Source organism: Oxyura jamaicensis, chromosome 17 (genome assembly GCF_011077185.1).
Source record: "Oxyura jamaicensis isolate SHBP4307 breed ruddy duck chromosome 17, BPBGC_Ojam_1.0, whole genome shotgun sequence".
NCBI lineage: Eukaryota > Metazoa > Chordata > Aves > Anseriformes > Anatidae > Oxyura > Oxyura jamaicensis.
The window spans coordinates 3,531,733-3,551,086 of record NC_048909.1 but is presented as its reverse complement, the minus strand read 5'-3'; the positions used below and the strand labels follow the sequence as shown (position 1 = coordinate 3,551,086).

Here is a 19,354-nt window from a genome sequence, read left to right as displayed (position 1 = left end):
CGATGTTTGGGTTCTATTTAGGGTTTTGAAGAAAAGAGGGAAGTGATAACCTCCCCGTATGAGCTCCGGGTTGGCTACCTGGCACCGGCTTCCCTCATCAGCACAGATCCTGGAACAGCCCTGGAATCCATTTACCACTTGGCTTAATCCTGCTCTGCTTATTCAGGGAATCTGTCTTTTGTCGTCTGAGTTGAAAGACATTGCACAGTTGCTGGCGATGACGTGTCTCCGGCTGACTGTCCTAGAGCGATCGGTGATCTGGGGGTGGGGAGCGTGCCCAGGTTCCTGCCTTTGCCAAGGACACAGAGGAGTCAAACAGCATCTCCCACCATGGCAGACCATCGGTGAGATGGGTCCACATGGACATCGTCCATCAGAGCTGTCCTGCCTAAGAGCAGCTCCCCTCTCCTGTGGACGCCAAGATTGATTTATCTTGGTTTCTAGGAACTGGGACTTAAAACTCAGAGCAGAAGTCCTGCCTTCTGTGCCAGTGTCCTGCTGTGTGCTTGTGGCAGATATCCTCAGAGCCTGGGTTCTGCTTACTAATACAAAGAGGTTAATAGTCTTTCAGAGACAGAAGCCAGATATTAGAGGTTAGAGATCTGGAGTGGGGGCCTGGGTTCTTGCCCCAAACCTGCCTTTTGCCTGCTGTCTTGAAAAAGTAATTTCCTTTCTTTGCGTCCTGGCTCCTTTGCCTGCTGCCTCTCCCTGCAGCTTTCTGCAGTGCAGGTGCATGTGGTAACAGAGCTCGTATCTTGGCCAAGGAATGTAAATGCTTCCATATTGTCAGAGGTATTCATGGCCTTTGTGAAGGGCATTGAGGTCTCTGAGTGTCGAGAGCCTTGTTGACATATGTTTTGTCCTCAAGAAAACAAAATCAACTCAATTTAAGGAATAAGAGTATATATTTTGTCCTTGTGAGCAGTGGGACTGTGCATTAATGCAATAGATCCTGTCTCACCTTGTGGCTGTAATGGAAAAGATGGAGTAATTGCTGATACAGTGGTCGTGCTGCTGAAGTAGACACCTCATGGTCAAGAGGTTCCCAGCTTTTTCTCCCCTTCATTGACTTGTCTTCTCTTGAACCAAAACTGTGAAGAAAAACGTTAAATTTATTATGATGAAATCAGTAAGTGAACAGTTTATTCTCTGTGTGAAGGCAGTTGTGAGTATACACGAGTCACCCAGGTATTCTTTGTTCAAGAACTGATGTCAGCTCTTGCATACGTTAGTCCTGACCGAGTGGGTGTTTTCTAGAGCTTGGTCAGATAATTGCTGCTTTCCTGAGTTTTACCATGATAATGTTTGGCTTCTCCTGTGGTACTTGCTTGGATAAATGGAAAGTTATGAAAAGAAGCACAGTGAAATGGCACGCCTTCTAGTCTGAATGGGAGGTAACTGAGCATATCTGCAAAACTATTTAGAACTCCCTGTGTTTTCACAGGGTTTAACCTCGGTACTGCAAACATGTCCATTAGTTTATCTGGCGCACGAGTGTAATGGGACAACTTGCACGAATAAAGCTAAACATGTGTAAATGTTTGCAAGATATAGGTCCATAATTCCTTGGAAATCATAGCAAACCAACTCTATTTTCATGTGCAGTGGTATTCTCCTATCCATCTTAAACAAGTGATCTGAAATATCTGTAATAACCATTATAGCGTAGTTGTTCCAAATAGCTCACAGCCAGGATGCAGAAACTCAACTAGTGTAAACTGTTATTGTTCCATTGACTTCAAGGGATCTATAGGCGATTTTATGAACTGAGGATCTGCCCCCGCATTCTCAAATATTCAAAAGTGAGTATTAGGGCCAAGTAAGAGGTCTGCTTCCATGCAGGTCTGTCCATCAGGACCAATTTCTGTAAGTGTTCGTTGGCTCACAGGCTGCAGATCTGGCTGCAGTTGTGCGTGCTGAACCCTTCTGAATGTACTGGTCCAGAGTCTTAGCACTAATTCTCTGTGAACATCAGCATCTGTGCATGTTGCCTCTATTTAGAATAAATAGGACCAAGCAAAAAATAGTTTATTTAAATTGATTGCCACTGCAGGTAGTGAATTTTGGTGTGTAGCTTGGTCCACATCCCAGCACTGAAGTGTAAGAAGGGACCAGGAGGAAGGATGGGAAACAGTGGCAATAAAGAAGAAATCTGCTGATCTCACAAGTCCAAAAAGTGCAAGGAGAATTGAAGCACAGACCAGCTGATGGCTTTTCAGCATAGGTTTGCAATAATATGATCTGACAAATCACCCAAGATAATCATCTTTGTAGAGGTTTATTGCATGCTGAGTTTCTTTCCAGGAAATATTCTTTGCCTCTCCTGCTGGACTGGTATTTGAATCTAGTTGAGTGTGTGTGTGCATGTGCATATATGTTTAAGACCTCTCTAAAGGCTTGGTCTTCAATTGATACAAGTCAGCCAATGTAGTTCTGCAGGGTATTAAGGTTCTGGAGGTTTTGGTCATAAAGAATTGAAAATAAAGTTAATGGACTGCTCAGTAGAGCTGGAAATAAAGGACCAGACCCTGCTGCTTGGCAGGTGTCCCCTGCTTCTGCATAGACCATAATGTACAAGGCAAGTTCGGAAGACTGTGTAGTAGGCAAGTTTGTGTGTCAGACGTGGTATAGGAATATTGTTAGGGCCCACTTGGACTGGGCAGAATCATTGACCTTTGTTTATGAGGGCTCCCAGGCTTGTCCTCTGATGTGCCTCGTGGAGAAAGCTGCTCCCTTTCGTGGCTAGGTATTTTAATCACAGCAGCAAAGGGAACCACCCAGAGTTCTGGGCTGGTGGAGTCCATCTCACTGGTGCTGTCTTTGTATCCAAAATCTGTCATTTTCAGACAGTAGCTTACAAACCCTTACGTTTTTTTTTTGTTTGTTTGTTTGTTTTTTTCCTAGGAACCACGAGACAGCAGTAGCTTTGTGCATTTAAGGAGAAAGATAGAATAGTTGCACTGAAAGGGACCTACAGAGATCATCAAGTCCAACTGCCTGACCACCTTAGGGCTAACCAAAAGTTTAAGCAAATTGTTAAGGGCATTATCCAAACGCCTCTCAAACACTGACAGGCATGGGGCGTCAACCACTTCTCTAGCAAGCCTGTTACAGTGTTTGACCACACTCACAGTACAGAAACGTTTCCTTACAGCTAGTCTGGACCTCCCTGGTGCAGCTTTGTGCTGTTCCCGTGCATCCTGTCATTGGCAACCAGGGAGCAGTGGCCAGCGCCTCCCTCTCCCCTTCCTCTCCTCAGGGAGTCGCAGACAGCAATGAGTTCTCCTCTTGGGCTCCTTTTCTCCAGACTAGACAAGCCAAGTGTCCTCAGCCTCTCCTCGTAGGACATGCCTTCCAGCCCTTTTACCAGCCTTGTTGCCCTCCTCTGGATGCTTTCAAGTATCTTAAAATCCTTTTTATATTTTGGAGCCCAGAACTGCACCCCTATTCAAGGTGAGGCTTCACCAACACTAAGTATAATGGGAGAATCACCTCTTTTGACCGGGTGGCTATGCTGTGTTGAATGTACCCAAGATTGTGGTTTGCCCTCTTGGCTGCCAGGGCACACCGCTGGCTCGTGGTGAGATGTTGTGATACAGATCTTGTTGCCATCTGTGGCACATCTGAAGCATCGGTTTGTGTGGTAGAAGAGTGGCTCTGGGGCTGCAGCAGGGCGGGTGGGCTTCTTGTTGAATGTAAGGCTCCATGCAGTCCCTAGATCTGCAGACTGCTGACCATGGGCCTTGGGGACTCTGGACCGCTGGTCCATTGTTTAGAAAACTCTCATTTAAAAGCAGCTAAAAATGAAAGGAAAACAAGAATAAGGGTGGGAACTAGATCTGTGGTGATAGATAAAATCTTCTCCCAGACAAGAAGTATCTGAGGACAAAGCCCACGTCTTTGCTTTGTGTCTGCACAACTCCCAGCACAAATGGGTTCCCACTTTGCCTCAAAATCAAGTAACTGTTTCAGCATGCTGCGGAGCCCAGAACTAACTCCCAGGGAATATGTACATCCAGTTGGACTCTCCACCATGCTAATGTGAATACGTGGCTTTGAGATTGGAACTGGCTCATGTCTGGATGGCTCTGAGCATAGCAGTCAGCTTGTGTCTGGCTGTGGTTGACCCTTAGCAACCCAGTGAACCCTGAGAAATACTGGAGGGCTCACAGCACAGAATGAAATGCATTAATTCTCATTCTCCTCCAACAGCCTTGGGGGAGATGGAGGAGGCGATGCATTTTTACATAAGTTGAAGCAGTTTTTCCAAGGTCTTAGATACTGACTGTGAAAGAACAGTGGTAAGCAGTATCTGCGGAGGTACAGGAGCAGTGAGACCTACTGATGACCCTAAAGGAAGAACACACTCATGATTAGCCTTGTGCATCATGTTTTTAGAATGTAGCAGCCCATCCTTCAGTTCCACGCGGTTGCTCTGCGTGCAGAGTTGTAGCCCAGGAGAGCACCAGTGAAGCCATCCAAGGGCCTGTTGTGGCACTGGAACGCAACTTTTGCTCTTAGCTCAGCTAAGATGCTGCTCCTTAAATCCAGACAAATGCAGTCTTCCATCAGCAGAGGAACTGGGAAGCTCAGAGGAGAGCCTTTCATCATTCTTAATGTATCTACTAATGCATAGATGTATGAAGCATAGATGCATAGATGTTCCCCCCAGATTCATAACCTAGGTAAGATGAAGTCATTCAGAGAAGTGCTACAACAATTTGCACCTCAGTACAAGTTAGCAAGTGACAAACAAACCGTGCCTGAAGTTGCACAGAATAATTACATGCTCTTCCATTTCAGCCTAAACAACTTGTGCCCAGCCAGAGAGGTTCCTGATGTGTCTTTGAGAGAAGTCACAACAAAGACATGACTTCAGAGGCTGCAGGCTTTTTGGGCGTGGGGATTTAGGCACGCTCCATGTAACACAGGAGGACGGCATGCGTGGGTGCTCCCACAATGTTGGCAGAAAATGTTTAAGTAATAACTAGGCCTTTTTATTTCTTTTATAATCTGTCAAGCCATGCAGAGAAGGAGGTTTTGACATCCTTCCACCAGGATCAGTGGGGACAGTTTGCTTTTAATGATCTCTTAGGCAGAGAGACCGACCATCTGCTGTTGAAAATCGGAGCAGCTCCATTGCCTAAAGTTACGTTACGCTAATTTAAATCAGCCCATCATCTCCAGGACAAACCACCTATCGCTGCCTTCCCCCAGCAAGAGCCAGACCGAGAGCACATCCAAGCCAGGTAGGGCCTTGTTGTGAAGGAGCAGCCCCTGCAGCCCTGCTCCCCATCCACCGGCCCAAAAGCTGGTCCAGGCCTTCTGCTCACAGCCCTCCTTTGTTCCTCCCTCTTGAGAGGCAGAGCCCCGGAGGAAGAAGCGTGTGCGAGGAGGACCCCGAAAACGTGACAAATTTGGAGGGCTCCGCATGCCATTTGTTTCCTCATTTCAGGAAACAAAACCTGGCAAGAGCAAAGTGGAGTAGGGCCTCTTTTTCCATCTGCTTTGCTGGCATTGCTCCGGAGGTCACTGCCGGGGACAGAAGTCCTCACTGGGCCCCATCTGCCTTCCCTGGGCTTCCTCGTTCATGCCCACTTGGGCCTCTGACATTCTACTCTGTTTTTCTTTCCTTGAAAATGGATAGGGAATTGGGAGCTGCTGTGCAGGAACGCGCCTGTTCCCCATTACAGCTCCACCGGGGCTGTAACACGATCGTGCCTGCTCCGTACCCACACAGATATTTATTTATCCATACAGGCTTTCTCCTTGTTTTCATTAAGTTAGGCAGAAAAGGTTAATCTTTCTTCTGCTAAAGCTTCAAAACCAACCAAGCTAAATAAAATATGATTTCTTTCATTTCTTTTCTAAAGGACACTCTCTTTTTCTTTTTCTTTTTTTTTCTTAAGTACCAGAATGAGGTCACAGTCAGAGATGCCACAAGAGTAAATTGAAAACAGGTTGAAAAAAAGCAAAAGGGAGAAAGACAGAGAGAGAAAACCACAATCAGAGGAAAGTGACTGGTAACGTTGCAGGGTTGGTTTAATCCAGTCTAGTAAAGAAGCTGTCAAGAAGGAGACGTTGGTGCCTTTCCACTTTCTCCTTCATGCTCTTTCTAGGAATCTCCAAAGCAAATTGCAGCAGAGATCTCTTCTCTTCTTCTCTTCCCCTTTGATTTGCAGCACCTGGGTTTCATTCAGGCTGCTCTCCATGTAGGGATGCAGCCTGAAGGTGCGGGAACACCTCTGAAGGTCCCAGAGCTTCCTTTTGCTCCTCTAACCTTACCAAGTCTCCTGGCCTCACTCTCTTGTTTAGTCTGGTTGAGCTCGATGCCGTAACTCCCTTGTCTTCGGTGGGATAGTTGGTAGGTGATTCATCCTGCGTGCTGTCCGTGACTGCCGGGCGCTGGCACGGATAGCGGTGGAAGGACCGAGGCACACTGAGACTGCGGGATGTTGTGAGCGAGGGGCTGAACCCCCTCCTGCCTCTGGTTTTGTTCCTTGGTCCCTGTTCCTGCCCCTCTTAGCCCCCAGGGACTAGAAATAAGCTACCTCGAGAGCTGACCAGCAGCTGGCTCAGGGATGTCCTCCACCGGCACGGACAATCAGGTTGGGTTCCCCGTTATCTCTCCCAGAACCATCACCGCCGAGCTGACCTACGTGCCTTGGGGTGGGCAGCCTTGGGCCAGGGGCTGCAGAGCGTCACGAAGTAGGTGAAGCAAGTCCCCCCGGCAGGCTCCAAGCATGCTGTTATTTTCCTCTGTTTTAGGGAGAGCTCTGAGTCAGCATGACACCAGCATTAGTGTAAGATACATGTTTACAAGACCAAAAAAAGTGGAGGTTTGCCAAACCCCACAGCCCTGTCTGCGGAAGAGGCCGAGGCTACAGCACGGGGCTGCAGTGGCGAGCGAGGGGAAATGCCGCCCGGGGAGAGCTGCGTCTTTCTGACAGTCACCAGCAGAGCGGAGATTGGATTCCAAAAGCTGCCTGGGCAATCAGATGGTTTGGGGCCCAGCAGTCATGGGAAGGCAGTGGCATGGAAATTAGGGGGAAGACAGCCTGGGAGGGATTTGGTGTACGGTTAGGAGAGCCGTGTCCCATTGCTGAGCACTACAGCCTGTAGTCTGTGGCACTGTGAGCAGCACTTACCATAGCCGTGTTGAGCTCTGGTCTGGATTTCTTGCTACTGAGAAGTGAACACAGGTGAGGCATCCTCGCAGGAACTGGTCATTTGTCCTTGATATCTGTAAAAGCTTATTGCTTTAGTTAGCGTGACATCAATTATTTATTACTATTAATGAAGGACACAGATGGCTGTCTGGTCAATAAAATATCTCCTACTCCATGGAGATGATCTACTTAGCTATCATTTACTCTGCAGAGAATCTTTGGATTCTTACTGAAATTTAATAACACGAGCAAAGATACTACAGCAATCTAGGTCTGTGCTTTGGGGCTGCTCTGGGAGGCTGAAATCCTTCTTTATATTTGCTGGCGGGGTGTGCGAGAACACAGGCCCAGACGGGAAAGAGGAGCCCCGTTGCTTTCCATCACAAGCTACTTATCCATATAATCCCTTTTATAAAATCATCAAACTCCATCTTAAGAGATAGTTAGGTTATTTGTCCTTCTCAGGAGCAGACCATCTATTCATAGCCAATTCACTTTCTTGTGCCATTACTGCCCATTAGCCTAAATATTTAGTTTCCATCTGAGTGCCTGCCCCGTTGATGTATTCACAGAACCAGCTACCTCTTCTTGGCCTTTTTATGTCTCTGCTTGCATGGTAAACTCGTGCCTTTTGTTATTCCCCTATGAAGCCTTCTCCCCTGCTTTTCCTATACCTTGTTGGTGAGCACAGCTGATCAGTGCTCTCCAGCTGGGCACTTGTTGGGCCAGGTCAGCGTTCCTCTATTGCTGCAGCATCCCAGGACCACTCTTGCTTGGTAGGGCTGTGTTCATGGTCTGCCATCCTCTTGCCTTAGTTGCATCCAACTACAGGCTTCCAGTCTAAATCTAGGGAATAACGTCATTTTTGGTCCCAGGGGAAGCGTAGGAAATCTCCCTTCAGCAGCTCACAGAGCACCACGGACCGAACAAAGAGACTTTCTTGTCTGAGATGAACAAAGCTGCTGTGTGCTGTTTCACCTGGGGGAGAGCACGAGAGGGCAGCCCTCTGCACTGGTTGCAGGATGGCTGATGGCTCTGGGCACTTGATTTGATTTGTCCCTGGGCTGTCCCTTACCTGTCCCTTACCTGACCCAGCATCTGTTCTCCCCAGCCTGTGCAGTCTGGCACCAGCAGCAATCTCACTGCTGCTTGCACAGGTGCAGGAATACTGCCAGCCTTGGCTTTCAGCACCTTTGTTAGCATCTGTTTTGCTATTTTTATAACCACCTCTTTGCTTTTGTTCGACTGTAGCAGGACCAGCGAGAGAGGGAAGTTCCCAGAGGCTCAGGACTGAACACAAAGCAACCTCTCGCTGTTGAGATTTTATTTCGGGGGTTTCAGTTCAAGCCAGGTTGACACCACGTTGTTAGCCCCCAGGAGCTTTGCTCCACAGCCTCCAGAGATGCCTATAGCACAGGACCTGTGAAGGTACCTGCAGAAACTTGCAGACCTCTGGTTACCCCTTGGCCTGTGGGGCTGCAATGGGAGAGGGAGGTGGGTGCAAGGGCGTGCAAGGTTTCTGTCGTCTTGGCTACGTGAGATTGGGAACATGCTCTAGGGATTTGGACCTGCTTTTTTTTGGTTTTGTTCTGTCTTTTAATGTTAAAAAAAAATGTCCTGAGGAAAGGCTGCTGGGAAGGACTTGGGGATTGACACTTTCTCATCCTTGGCTTGTGAGATTCCCTGCAGGGCAGCGACTGACCTCCCTGCGCTCTCTGATGCAAGCATTATTTTTACCCTGGTGTCTCACTCCAGATGGAGGCTGTTTCAGAAGTTCTCACCTAGACACAACCGCATTTCTCTGAAACCCTGCAGCTACAGAACAACGTTTCAAACCGATAGCAGGGGAGCGTTGGCTCTCCAGCACACTAGAGTGAAGAGCGTGTCCAAGCGCTGGGAACGGCAGCGCAGGAGCACACCCGCACATACGGTCCTTACGACACGTCCCACGTCATCCCAGCCCCAAACTCCTGCCAGCTTTCCCTGAGGCACTTGCCTGCCTGCATGAAGGCAGGGAAAGCTTCAGCTTGTCGGTGCAGCTCCAAATAGCAAAGCTGTCAGGAAGGAAGGTCCCTGGGACCAGCCTGACGTCTGCTCGGAGATGGATGGCACCAGCAGGCAAAGAGTGAGGTCCAAGCAAAGCAGGAAATGAGGTGAACAAAGTACAGTAATGAAAAGACAACAAAACGAACCAAACACTGACATCTTTAGGAATGGTGTAGGAGCTGCCAAATGGGCTTGACCCAGGGGCTGTCCAGACTGCTTCGTACGGTGGCCAGTTCTGGAAGAAGGTGCAAGATGCCCACAGCAGGCACCCATGGGATCATCTGCCTCCATGAAGTTTCTTCCTGGTCAGAAGAGAGGTTGCTTGAGGTCTGAAGAGGCTTAAAGGTCTTTCCATAGTTCAGCAGCACAATCTGGTGCTGCTTTCTTGTTACGTGTTTGTGATTCATCAGTCACGGCAGTGTCTGTCCTCAGTGACATCTGGGGACAGGGAGTTCCCCTGTCCAACCCGCTGTCGTATGAGAAGGGATGGAAATGAACACTGGAAATGTGCAGTGGGGTTTTGTTTGTTTGTTTAAACCATAAACCCAGAGCTAAGGGACTTGCTCAAGGCCATTCAGTGCTCACAACTTCCAAGCAGCAATTTTACAGCTGCCAACCCAACCTGCCTGCGGAATTGACCTGGGCTTTGGTACAGCCCCGGCTCTGGTAGCCAGGGTAAACTACAGAGACTGGTGACAGGGCTGCCTGAAAAACGTTTGGAAAGAACAAGTCGTGCTGGGAGCATTAAAATGAATAATTAAGGCTTGGATTCCTTTAGGGAGGAAAAGAATTTATTGCTGCTCTTTTCTCTAGCCAAGGGGGACATTTGTTACTGAATTGTGTATCTTGAGACGACGCAAACGCGGCTTGGGGGGGCTGGAGAGGAGAGGACTTTTTCTTCTACCTGGGTAATCTGGCCGCACAACGAGGCAGCCCGGGCTGGGTACACCAGTGGGATATTTCTTACAGTCTGTACCAAGAAACCAGACTTGTGTTTCGTTTCAGTAGTCCTCAGTTAATTTTGCTTGTAGAAGAAGAAAGGAAGAAATGTGCTGAGAGGGGAATTCTTCTCCTCTCTCCGCTGCGGTGTCTTGACATTTCCACGTGCGCGAGGTGCCCAGCGCAGCGACCTGGGTCCAGCCCTGCTGACTGCAGCAGCCGCAGCAGCCCTCGCACCGATTCCCATCAGTGGGAGTGAGGGCATGACCAGGGCAGCTGCTTGGTTGACTTTTTTTACCACTGGTACCTTGAGCTTTCAGTTGTGCTGGTGTAAAATGGGAATTGAAAGCAATGGGCTCCAACCGCCCGACAGCTTCCCCCGTGCAAGGAGCCAGCAGCTTGCACAGCAGTGGATAATCGGGTCCAAAACGCTTAATAAAGGGGACATTTTCAGTTTCAGCTGGGTCGTGATCTAAGTGTTTAATAAGCTTTATAAACCAGGAGACCAAAAAAAAAGTCTTTCAGCAGTTTTTTTATTGTTATTATTTTTCTTTGAGTGCTTGTAAAGGGGTGAACGTCCTTCGGTGCGGCTGAGCCAAGGGCTGCAGCGATCAGCTGCAGGAGCCAGCGGAGCACACATGAAAGGGAATGCAAAGCTACCGATTTTCATCGAATGAATAAAAAAATAAACAGCACATTGAAAGCAATTACATCCACACTCCATAAATGTCCCCTTTCTGATAATCTAACGTAGCAGAAACATATTTCACCGTGACAGGTAATTTTTGAAAAAAAAGACCGTCTCCTTTTTGAGAACTGAAGGCGCTATTAGGGCAGGACAGAGCTATATCGTGTGGGTGCCCATGCTGTTCTGGGAACCCAGAGCCTACCCTTGGGTGTTGGTCCCACGTGCGGTGGCTGCAGTGCGCCCACACGTTGCCTGTGTGCCCTATCAATGCGCTTTTCTGCTGTCCAAGCTATGACTTAGCACTGGCCACAGTTCTTGCCGTGGATCCCCATTGCAGCTGACGGCCTGTGCATGCTTTCTGCTTGCTTTGACCCCAGGCAATGTTCTCCGTACAGGCTCGTGGTCATTCCTTCCAGCCACAGCCAGCTAGACTTTGTTGCTTGCCCTTAAGCCTGTGCTGCATAGGGGAGTTCTTGTGTCATTTTGTCAATGGCCTGCAGTAATTGACATCCGTATTGATGTTTTGGTCTTTCTCATCTCTTCGCTCTCCAGGAGAATCCTTGAGCTTCGCGGACGATTTGCTTTCCGGCCTTGCAACGTCCTGTGTGGCAGCTGGTAGGAGCCACGGAGACGTCCCTGAAACCAGCCTCTATTCGGTTATTTTCAAATGCCTGGAACCAGATGGACTGTACAAGTAAGGAGAGTCATGCAGGGAGGTGCTGGGGGAAGGAGGGATCTCCAATACAGTTATTTAATTGTTAATAATCTTTTTGGTCACTACTGTGTTACACCAGACACTGGACAAATGGTGAGACTGTTGTTTTGGCCGTTAGGCTCAACCAGTGAAATGCAGGAACACTGTCTGCCAGTACGGCCCTGGAGGCACTGGTTGTCTGTGGGAGACCCCACTGAAATAACTCATGTTTCCAGTGTGACGGGCTTCCAGGTCCGTGCCTAGTGGGGTAGGGCTGTCTCACACGGATAAACTGAGCTAACGTGCTCAGATGGCAGCAAGGTGCCCACCCTGGCCAAATCCTGGGTGGACCGAGATGGCCAGAAGGTTGTAGGTGTGAGAGGTGTTGTTCGCATCGGTTGCTGTTTATATCAGTAGGACTCGTAGACCACACCAGAGATGCCCCAAATGCATCTGCCCACCATGCAGTCGGTTATGTTGGGATGCTTGGTCACATCCATGCTGCTGTTCTTCTTCACTTGACTCTTCCGAGATAATGCCTTTGAGAAAATGGGATTGGATTTTCTGTTTGAATCCTATGGAGTAACTTCTGCCTCCAGGGAAAATTCCAGCATCTAAGTATTATCTTCTGTGCCAATATGGTTTGGAGGGGATCTGGTCAAGAGGCTAGGAATGAGCTTCCATAGGAATGGAGAGCACATGGAGGCAGATTGAAGGCAGGAACATGAAGGAGCGGAGGAGGCAGGGCAGAGCCATGACACAGGCACAGCAGCAGGGCCCCGTTATATTTTTATTCCCACCAGGAAATGACAGAGGAGGCTCAGCAGGTGCAGCAGGTGCTCCATTCGAGCACCCCTTGTTTCACTGTTGACTGCCCCAGCCAGAACAGCCCTTGGCATGACAAGGAGTTTGTGTCAGAGGCTCCAAAATGCAGAAGCAGATGGGGAGGGAGCTGCCTACCCTGCAGCACTTCTGCTCCCAGGTCCAAGCATGGCATGCAGCCCTCTGCCATGGGGAGCTATGTTCAGACCCCTCTTCCTTGCATGTACTCTCTAGAAATGGCATCCTCTGTCCTATGAGGGATGGCAGGAGTCAGGAGAGTCGGGGGGAGGGGGGCGAAAGAGAGAAGGCGAGGAGATGAAGGAGAGATGCAGTAAGCAAGAAACACCCAGGGCTTAATGTCAGAGAGACTGTAATAATTAAAACACATTTCGTAGTGAGTAATGAAACTTTTTATGGGACCACAAAAGCAGTTAAAGCAAGAGCTGGCAAATGGTCTGTCAGCGAGAACTTTTTAAGATCTTGATTAATACTTTCCCTTTGCCTCCCCTTCCACCAGCCCCCAGTTAAGTATGTTGACAGCCTCCAAAAACGGAGCAGTCTTTATTACGCATCTCTCGAGCAGGGCCGTGTCCAGGAGCGGGCTCCAAGTGATACCTCTTGCCATTTAATCATCCGAAATGTTTTCTCGTTAAATATATATAACGCGTAAATATAATTATTAATATCACTGGAAACTGAGCTGCCCTGAAAAGGTGCCAAGGAGAGCTTGGAACAACTGCAGGGCTCGCTAATAACCCGCCGCCCATAAAATCGGTCAGTTGTGAGCTATCGGCAGTTCGGCTCACACCGCCAGGGTGCTGGGAGCGGGGAGAGCTGCTGGGTTCGATGGGGAGGCTGCTGCCGAGGTGAAGGCACAGAGCTGGGAGCCAGAAGGTCTGCCTGTTCGGCAGCCTGGGCTGCCAGATCATTTTCCCCATCTGCTAGGCAGGGATAATTGCACTCACCCGTCTCTTCAGGGGCTCCGTGATCTAATTCCCGATGTCTGTAAAGGGCCAGGAGAACCTTGGGTGGGAGGCGTGAGGCTTTGTCCGGGGTTGTGTCATCCCTCTGGCCAAAGCCAGGCTTCTGCTCCGCGGTCTTGCGTCACATCGCTGTGGCGGGGGTAAGCAGAGGTCGGTGGTGCCCTGCACCCCAGGGTGGCTGTGGGCAGCTCCTTGTGCCCCCAGGTGAGGGACAGCAGCTCTCTGTGGGGAGCCGCTGCTGCTTGCAGCCCTCAAGCATCCATCCCTTGGCACCGAGGAGCTTTGGACCTGGTGCTCCTGCGGGGACAGGACGGAGGTGACGCACAGCACTGGCTCTGTCCATCGGCTAATGCTCAGCAGGGCTTGGCACGCTCTTCGCAGGGCTGCACGCACTGACATGCACTTGTACGGGGACACATCCATGCTGGCATGTGTGGGGCACAGACCTGCTGTCCTAGGAACCCAAAAATCGTGCACATGCGCACTGCAGCTCATCTGCTGCTGCACACGCTGGCACACCTGCGGCGACCGATGCTCCTGTGCTCACCGTGTTCGCACACGCTGCCGCGGGTGCATCCATATCCAGCACACACGTGTCTGTTCCAGCCCGGGACCCAACCAGCACATGTTTACTTAGCATCTGTGCATTTTCAGATCCATAAGTACACACATTAAATATTCCTCTGTTCAGATGTCCATACAGTTGCGACACAGCATGAAGAAAGCCAGAACAGTGAAATGTGAGGCTAACACTCTGTTCTGAGCCCACGCGGACATAACAACAACAGAAACACGGGCACGGGGTCACTCCTTAAACTGAATTTCTTCTGCTTGTTTCGTTTGTTTCTGTGGAAAAAATAGCTACGCTGGAAGGCCCCGAGCAGCTATAATCCTGGTTATAGCAGCTCAGCAGGGACCTGTGCTTTTCTCCAGGCTGGTAGGTGAGCACACAGACCCTGCAGCATCAGAGCTCTTCAAATGCAAATGCTTTTGCTTGTTCAGTAGTCTGAGGGTATCACGCAAACTGAGGAGAGGAGACTGTGAGATCATGGGAGCCTCTTCTGCTTTGTAAATGCGTCTGACGTCCTGTCCCTTTTCTTCTCTAGTACCTACGGCAATTTCACTGCTGTTGGCCACTCACTTGGCGGATTACCAGCCTGAGATCAAAGCTGGGCTTGAGCATGAAAAACAAAACCAAAAATGCTCTACAAACAAGCAAATAAACAGTCTGATTGATTCCTCTGCTTTTGAGACTTCTGTAATTTCAAAACATAAACTAACAAAAGGAGAACTAATTTCTTTGTCCTTTGCAATTTCAGCCTGATGAAAATATGTTGCCTGTCCGCCCTTTTCTTTCCCCTGCCTGTAGTACGTAGGGCTGAGGTTCCAGTCCCTGCGCAGAGGGTTTTCCAAAGGAAAGTAGTTTGATTCAGCAAAGATGCGTGTACTCCATCGGCTGGTGTGCACACGTGGACGCTCCTGCTGGTCCCACAGGTGGAGGTGCCCATGCTTGGGATCCGTGCTACAGTCACATCAATGCCCTCACGTACACACACACGGCGTACCTCTGATAGGCTTTGAAGAATGACAAGTTTGGTTCAAGCTCTTAAAAATAAAAGGCTTATAATCCTTGCAGAACGCCTCACGGGTCTGGGGATCCTTCTCCCCTCCGCTCAGTTGGACCAGAGGCAGTCCACCAAGCGGCCTCCCAGGTGGATCTGGAAGAGGATGGGGTGAGGAAGGCAGTGGGAGAGATGTCTCTGTGTCTGTTCAGTGCTTGGCTGGTGCAGGCCAGCCAGTTGTGTCAGAGGTTAATGCCAATCAGACCAATGGTTTGGGAGCTTGGGAGCATCACACTCTGACAGGCAACTTGTGGTGCACCAAGTCCCAAGTGCCAGCTGGGAGAAGGGGCTCTGGCTTGTTTCCAAGGTCAAATCCATCCTGGAGGACTGACCGTGCATGGCTCATGATCCTCATGTAGCTCACCACTTACAAACCCAACTGCTTTCTTTGCTGCTGAGACACATCTCTTATGCATCCCGCAGCCTTCCTGAGCCTTCAGCCTGGCTCATCCATCCTGGCTTCTCACCCCATCATTCTCCAAGCTCCTGGGGATGCCTCTTTGCTGAGCTGTACCTGATCGGCTGCCTGAATGCAGCTCTGCCAGCCCAGCACATTCCTTTTGGATACGTGGGGATACACCAAGAGCTGGGAGCCAGAAAGGGAAATTCTGGAAAGGGAAATGAAAACCCCCTGCAGCTCCTTATGGAGCTGTAGTGCAAATGCACCAACCTCTTCCCTGTGCCACAGATACTATAATTATAGATTAGATTAAATCCCAATGTTTCAGTTTATTTACATTCCTGACCTAGCCTATTCATTTCCGGTGTTTGTGCCAAGAATCAGCACAAAATTTACTGGAAATAATATGGAAGTCATCAGGATCCCTTCCAGAGCCTTTCCTTGGAGTGTGGTCATGTGCTAAGAAGGAGCCTCCAATCTGCCTTCCCTTTGCTGGCCCACACAGAGCTTCCCCAGGGTGATCCCGAACCAGCCCAAAGGCTCTGGCAGAGCGAGTTTTGGGAGTGGTGGGAAGGTGGGAACCCCTTCCCATGGGATGGTCAGGCCCTTGCATGGGATAGAAGTGGATTTAGGGCTCAGACCACCACCACAAGGCTCCCAGCCATAGCCAAGACCAAGTCCTTGAAAATACTTTTTTTTTAATTTAATTTTATTTTTTTTGGTGAGCTTAAGGAAAGAGGCAAAGTGGTTGAACATTGGGAACCTGTTGTAGCACTGAGACGGCAATTGCAATTCAACGAACTGAACGCGCTGAAGGAACTGGCTGGGAGCGAGGCTGATTAATGTTGACTGACCTCTGCCTTATGCAGAGCTGGGATAAAAAGTGGAATGGAAACCCTTGGTGCTCAAGTGTCTGCTAATGCTGGCAATGGTCCGCCGCTCCTTATATGATACTAATTGTTATTGTTGGTCTTCCGTCAGGAAGACACATGAATGAGCACTGGAGAAATCGGAGACAGATCCCGACTAGCTCAGTGGTATGGGTTAAAACACATCTGTTACAGCCCTTGGCTGAGGCCCCCGTGTGCACAGGAGCTGTGCTGCTTCATTGAATCCACCTCTGCTGTTCCACATGCGTTCCAGCTTCCTGAAGTTGAGCAGTGCGTGGCTGCAGTTTCTTCTCAGGCGTTCCTGGCTTGCAGAAGCTCAAACAAGGCAAGTCAGGAGCTGAACAAGTGTTTGCTAAATCCCAGCCTGTGACTGCAGGCTCCTCCTTCCTCGGCGGTTTAGGATTGCTTCAGAAGGAGGGTGCCCCAGTGCTGGCTTGGATGGGTGGCTGTTTTTGCTGAAGTGAGCCCAGCACCGAGCTGTCTGGGCTCTGTGCAGATCTCTGTAGTGGAGGTGGATTGGCCTCAAGAACAACAGTCCGCAGGGAGGACGGGGTCAGCAGAGGGAGGAGATAGTCTCACTGCTGAGATTGATGAAGTCCTGTGCGTGTTGGGCTCTTGCTGAGGTTTCCAACGTTGGCTTCTTTTCTTAGCACCCTACACAGAAATGCACATGTATGGAAGCCATGGAAGACATCCCTGCCTTCGTCACGGCCAGTCAAGGTGCAGGAGGCTCTTCCCAGCTTGGCCATCTGCTCCACTGGGTGATGCAAGCAGGTCACTTTGTCTCATCTCCATCCATTTTTCTGTCCCCGTGGTTTGTAAGCTCAGTTTGTAAGTCGCCTCTTGCCATTTCTGTGTACGGCCCGGCCTGGCTGACTCAGAGCAGGGCCTCCAGGTGCTACTGCAATATTGCTGTACTGACCGTTTGCCATCGCCGTTCTGAAAGTTGGGTTCGTGCCTGCATCCTCCTTCAGATCTGTCTCCTACCAGCATCTAGCCACCTGGGACACATCTGGCACCAGGAGGTGTCTTTCCACTGACCTCAACGGAGCCTTCCTCCCCAGGAGCTGCCAAGCGCATGAGCATCTCCTGCCTGTTTGCAGGACAGGCCAAGTTACCCTCCCCAAATCCTCTGCTTCTGCTCCTGCCTCGTGCCACAGAGAGAAACAGAACAGCCTTTGTTGCCTTCCGCAACCAGCTCCTCCCCACCCTTTCCTCCGGATGTCCGGATTGAAATAACATTCTTGGTGGTTTTGTTCTGAAATCTCCTGGCACCCGAGCTTCAACCCTGGCTGGGTCCCGGCCCGGCTGCATTGCTCCTTTGGGGCGGTGGGAGGAAGGCAGGCGGTGGGGAGGAGGAGGAGGAGGAGGCACAGCCGGATGGTTGCGGAGGGTATTGCAGCGGGGGGAGCGTGCAAATGGAGGATTCTTCCTGGCAATGATGGTGGAGAGGAGGGGTTCGGCCTGTTCATCTGCTGGTAGAGAAATGGACCTTCGCAGTTCCACTTCTTCCCCATCACAAATTCCCCCCTTACAATCATGGACTTGGATTGTATTTTTACCTCTGTGTGTGCAGAAACCTAAACTAACATAGATCGGTCCAAGTTTTATCTCATTGACTAATGGCTGAGCAAGTACAAGAGACACAATATAAATATCAGCACAGATATTGCTGGCTTTGATTTCCCTCTAAGCTACCAAAAGCTGCACTGTGCTGTGGCGCTGGAATCATTTGTTTTGTTCTTCAGTTCTCCACATCACGGAGCACCTTTTTTTTTTTTTTTCTGAAGGCTGGAAAGCTGGGGACCATGGTGGTTTGTTTCTTAGTGCAGCACTGGGTGCACTAAGGCCATCCAGGACACAAGGATTTCACTGCTTGCAGGGGGCATTCCTTTTATCTTGTAGGGGAAGGTGGGTCAGGAGGAGGACAAGTGGCTTTGTTCTCGCTGACCATTTCCTAGCTGGGGAAGCTGAGCAGCGATGTGACGTGCCTGAAGCTTTCCTCGAGCTGGATCTGACCGTCGAGGCGAGGGATGCCCTCACTCAACTTCACCCAAGCCCCACTTCAGGGCAGCACTTAAGAGAGCTGCTTCTTGTGCCGGGGACTGTGCAACACCTCCTGCTCAAAAGTGGAGCCTCCTCTTCCGAATTTCCTTGGGCGGGTTGGGCAGCAGATACCTGAGAGATGACAGCAGGGAAGTCAAGGCATGTCCTCGAGATCTCCGCAGAGCCGTTTGGTGTCTCGCGCTCTCCCTTCCCTTGTTCTTGCTCTCTGTGTGTTCTCCTCCTAGCGAAGTCCATCTGGCAGCAGGGTGATTTTTTGCACGGTGACAGAGGCAGCGGGTGGCGCCGCTTTGCCAGCTGGAATCCCCCTGCTGCCTCACCTCCAGCCCCAGCAGGAGCAATGCAGGTGATGCTGGGGGCAGTGCCCGGGCTCTGACACCACGAGGCAGTGCGGCATCGTGCCTGCAGCCCAGATCAAGCTCTGCCTTTGCAGGTCTTGGAATTTAAATTTTGGGCGAGCGGAAGGACCCAAGCAGCTCCGTGTGAGGCAGACACAGCATGGCCATGCCTGCTTGGTGGTCCCGTGGTTTTGCACCTGCTGTGCCAAGCCATGAGGAGAGCAAGGGGGTGCTGGACTGGGTGACAGCCTGGCTGCAGCAGAATTGGAGCTGGTGCTATATGTGGCATGATGCTGGTGATGTTTTCCTGCCCAGGTCTCTGTTTGCGTGGTTATTCCTTCACTGTGCTTTGTTTTGTGGGTGGGTAGCTCTGGGGCAGCCCAGGTCTGTGTCCACAAACGATGGTCAGCTTTGGGACCTGGGTGCTTGTTCATCACCAGCCAGCTCTTAGATGCTTGGGTGGGAAGATTCTGCCTCCTCCTGCGACTGCTTCCCTGCAACCAGGAGCAGCTCAGCCTGATATTTGCAGACAATTCAAGGTTTTTTATAGGCTAATTCCAGCCTTAGGAGCGGCAAAAAGGAGGTCAGCTGTATCCATAAATACGCCACAGGAAGGATATGACAAGCTGCTCTGAGGCCCAGGTGTTCAGGTACTGCTGTGCAGCAGCTCCCAGCCGAAGCTCAAGCCCTCCACGCATC

The 19,354-nt window shown here is 50.1% G+C and overlaps 1 protein-coding gene across 5 annotated transcripts in view; it reads left to right on the top strand.

Annotated features, from left to right (window-relative positions):
• ASTN2 (astrotactin 2) overlaps positions 1-19,354 on the top strand; it is a 329,185-nt gene that overhangs the window by 285,504 nt on the left and 24,327 nt on the right. For all 5 annotated transcript variants that reach the window (XM_035342005.1, XM_035342004.1, XM_035342006.1 and 2 more), the window contains one exon: positions 11,395-11,536. In XM_035342005.1, coding sequence (XP_035197896.1) covers positions 11,395-11,536 — 142 coding nt within the window. The remainder of the gene's footprint in view (positions 1-11,394; positions 11,537-19,354) is intronic.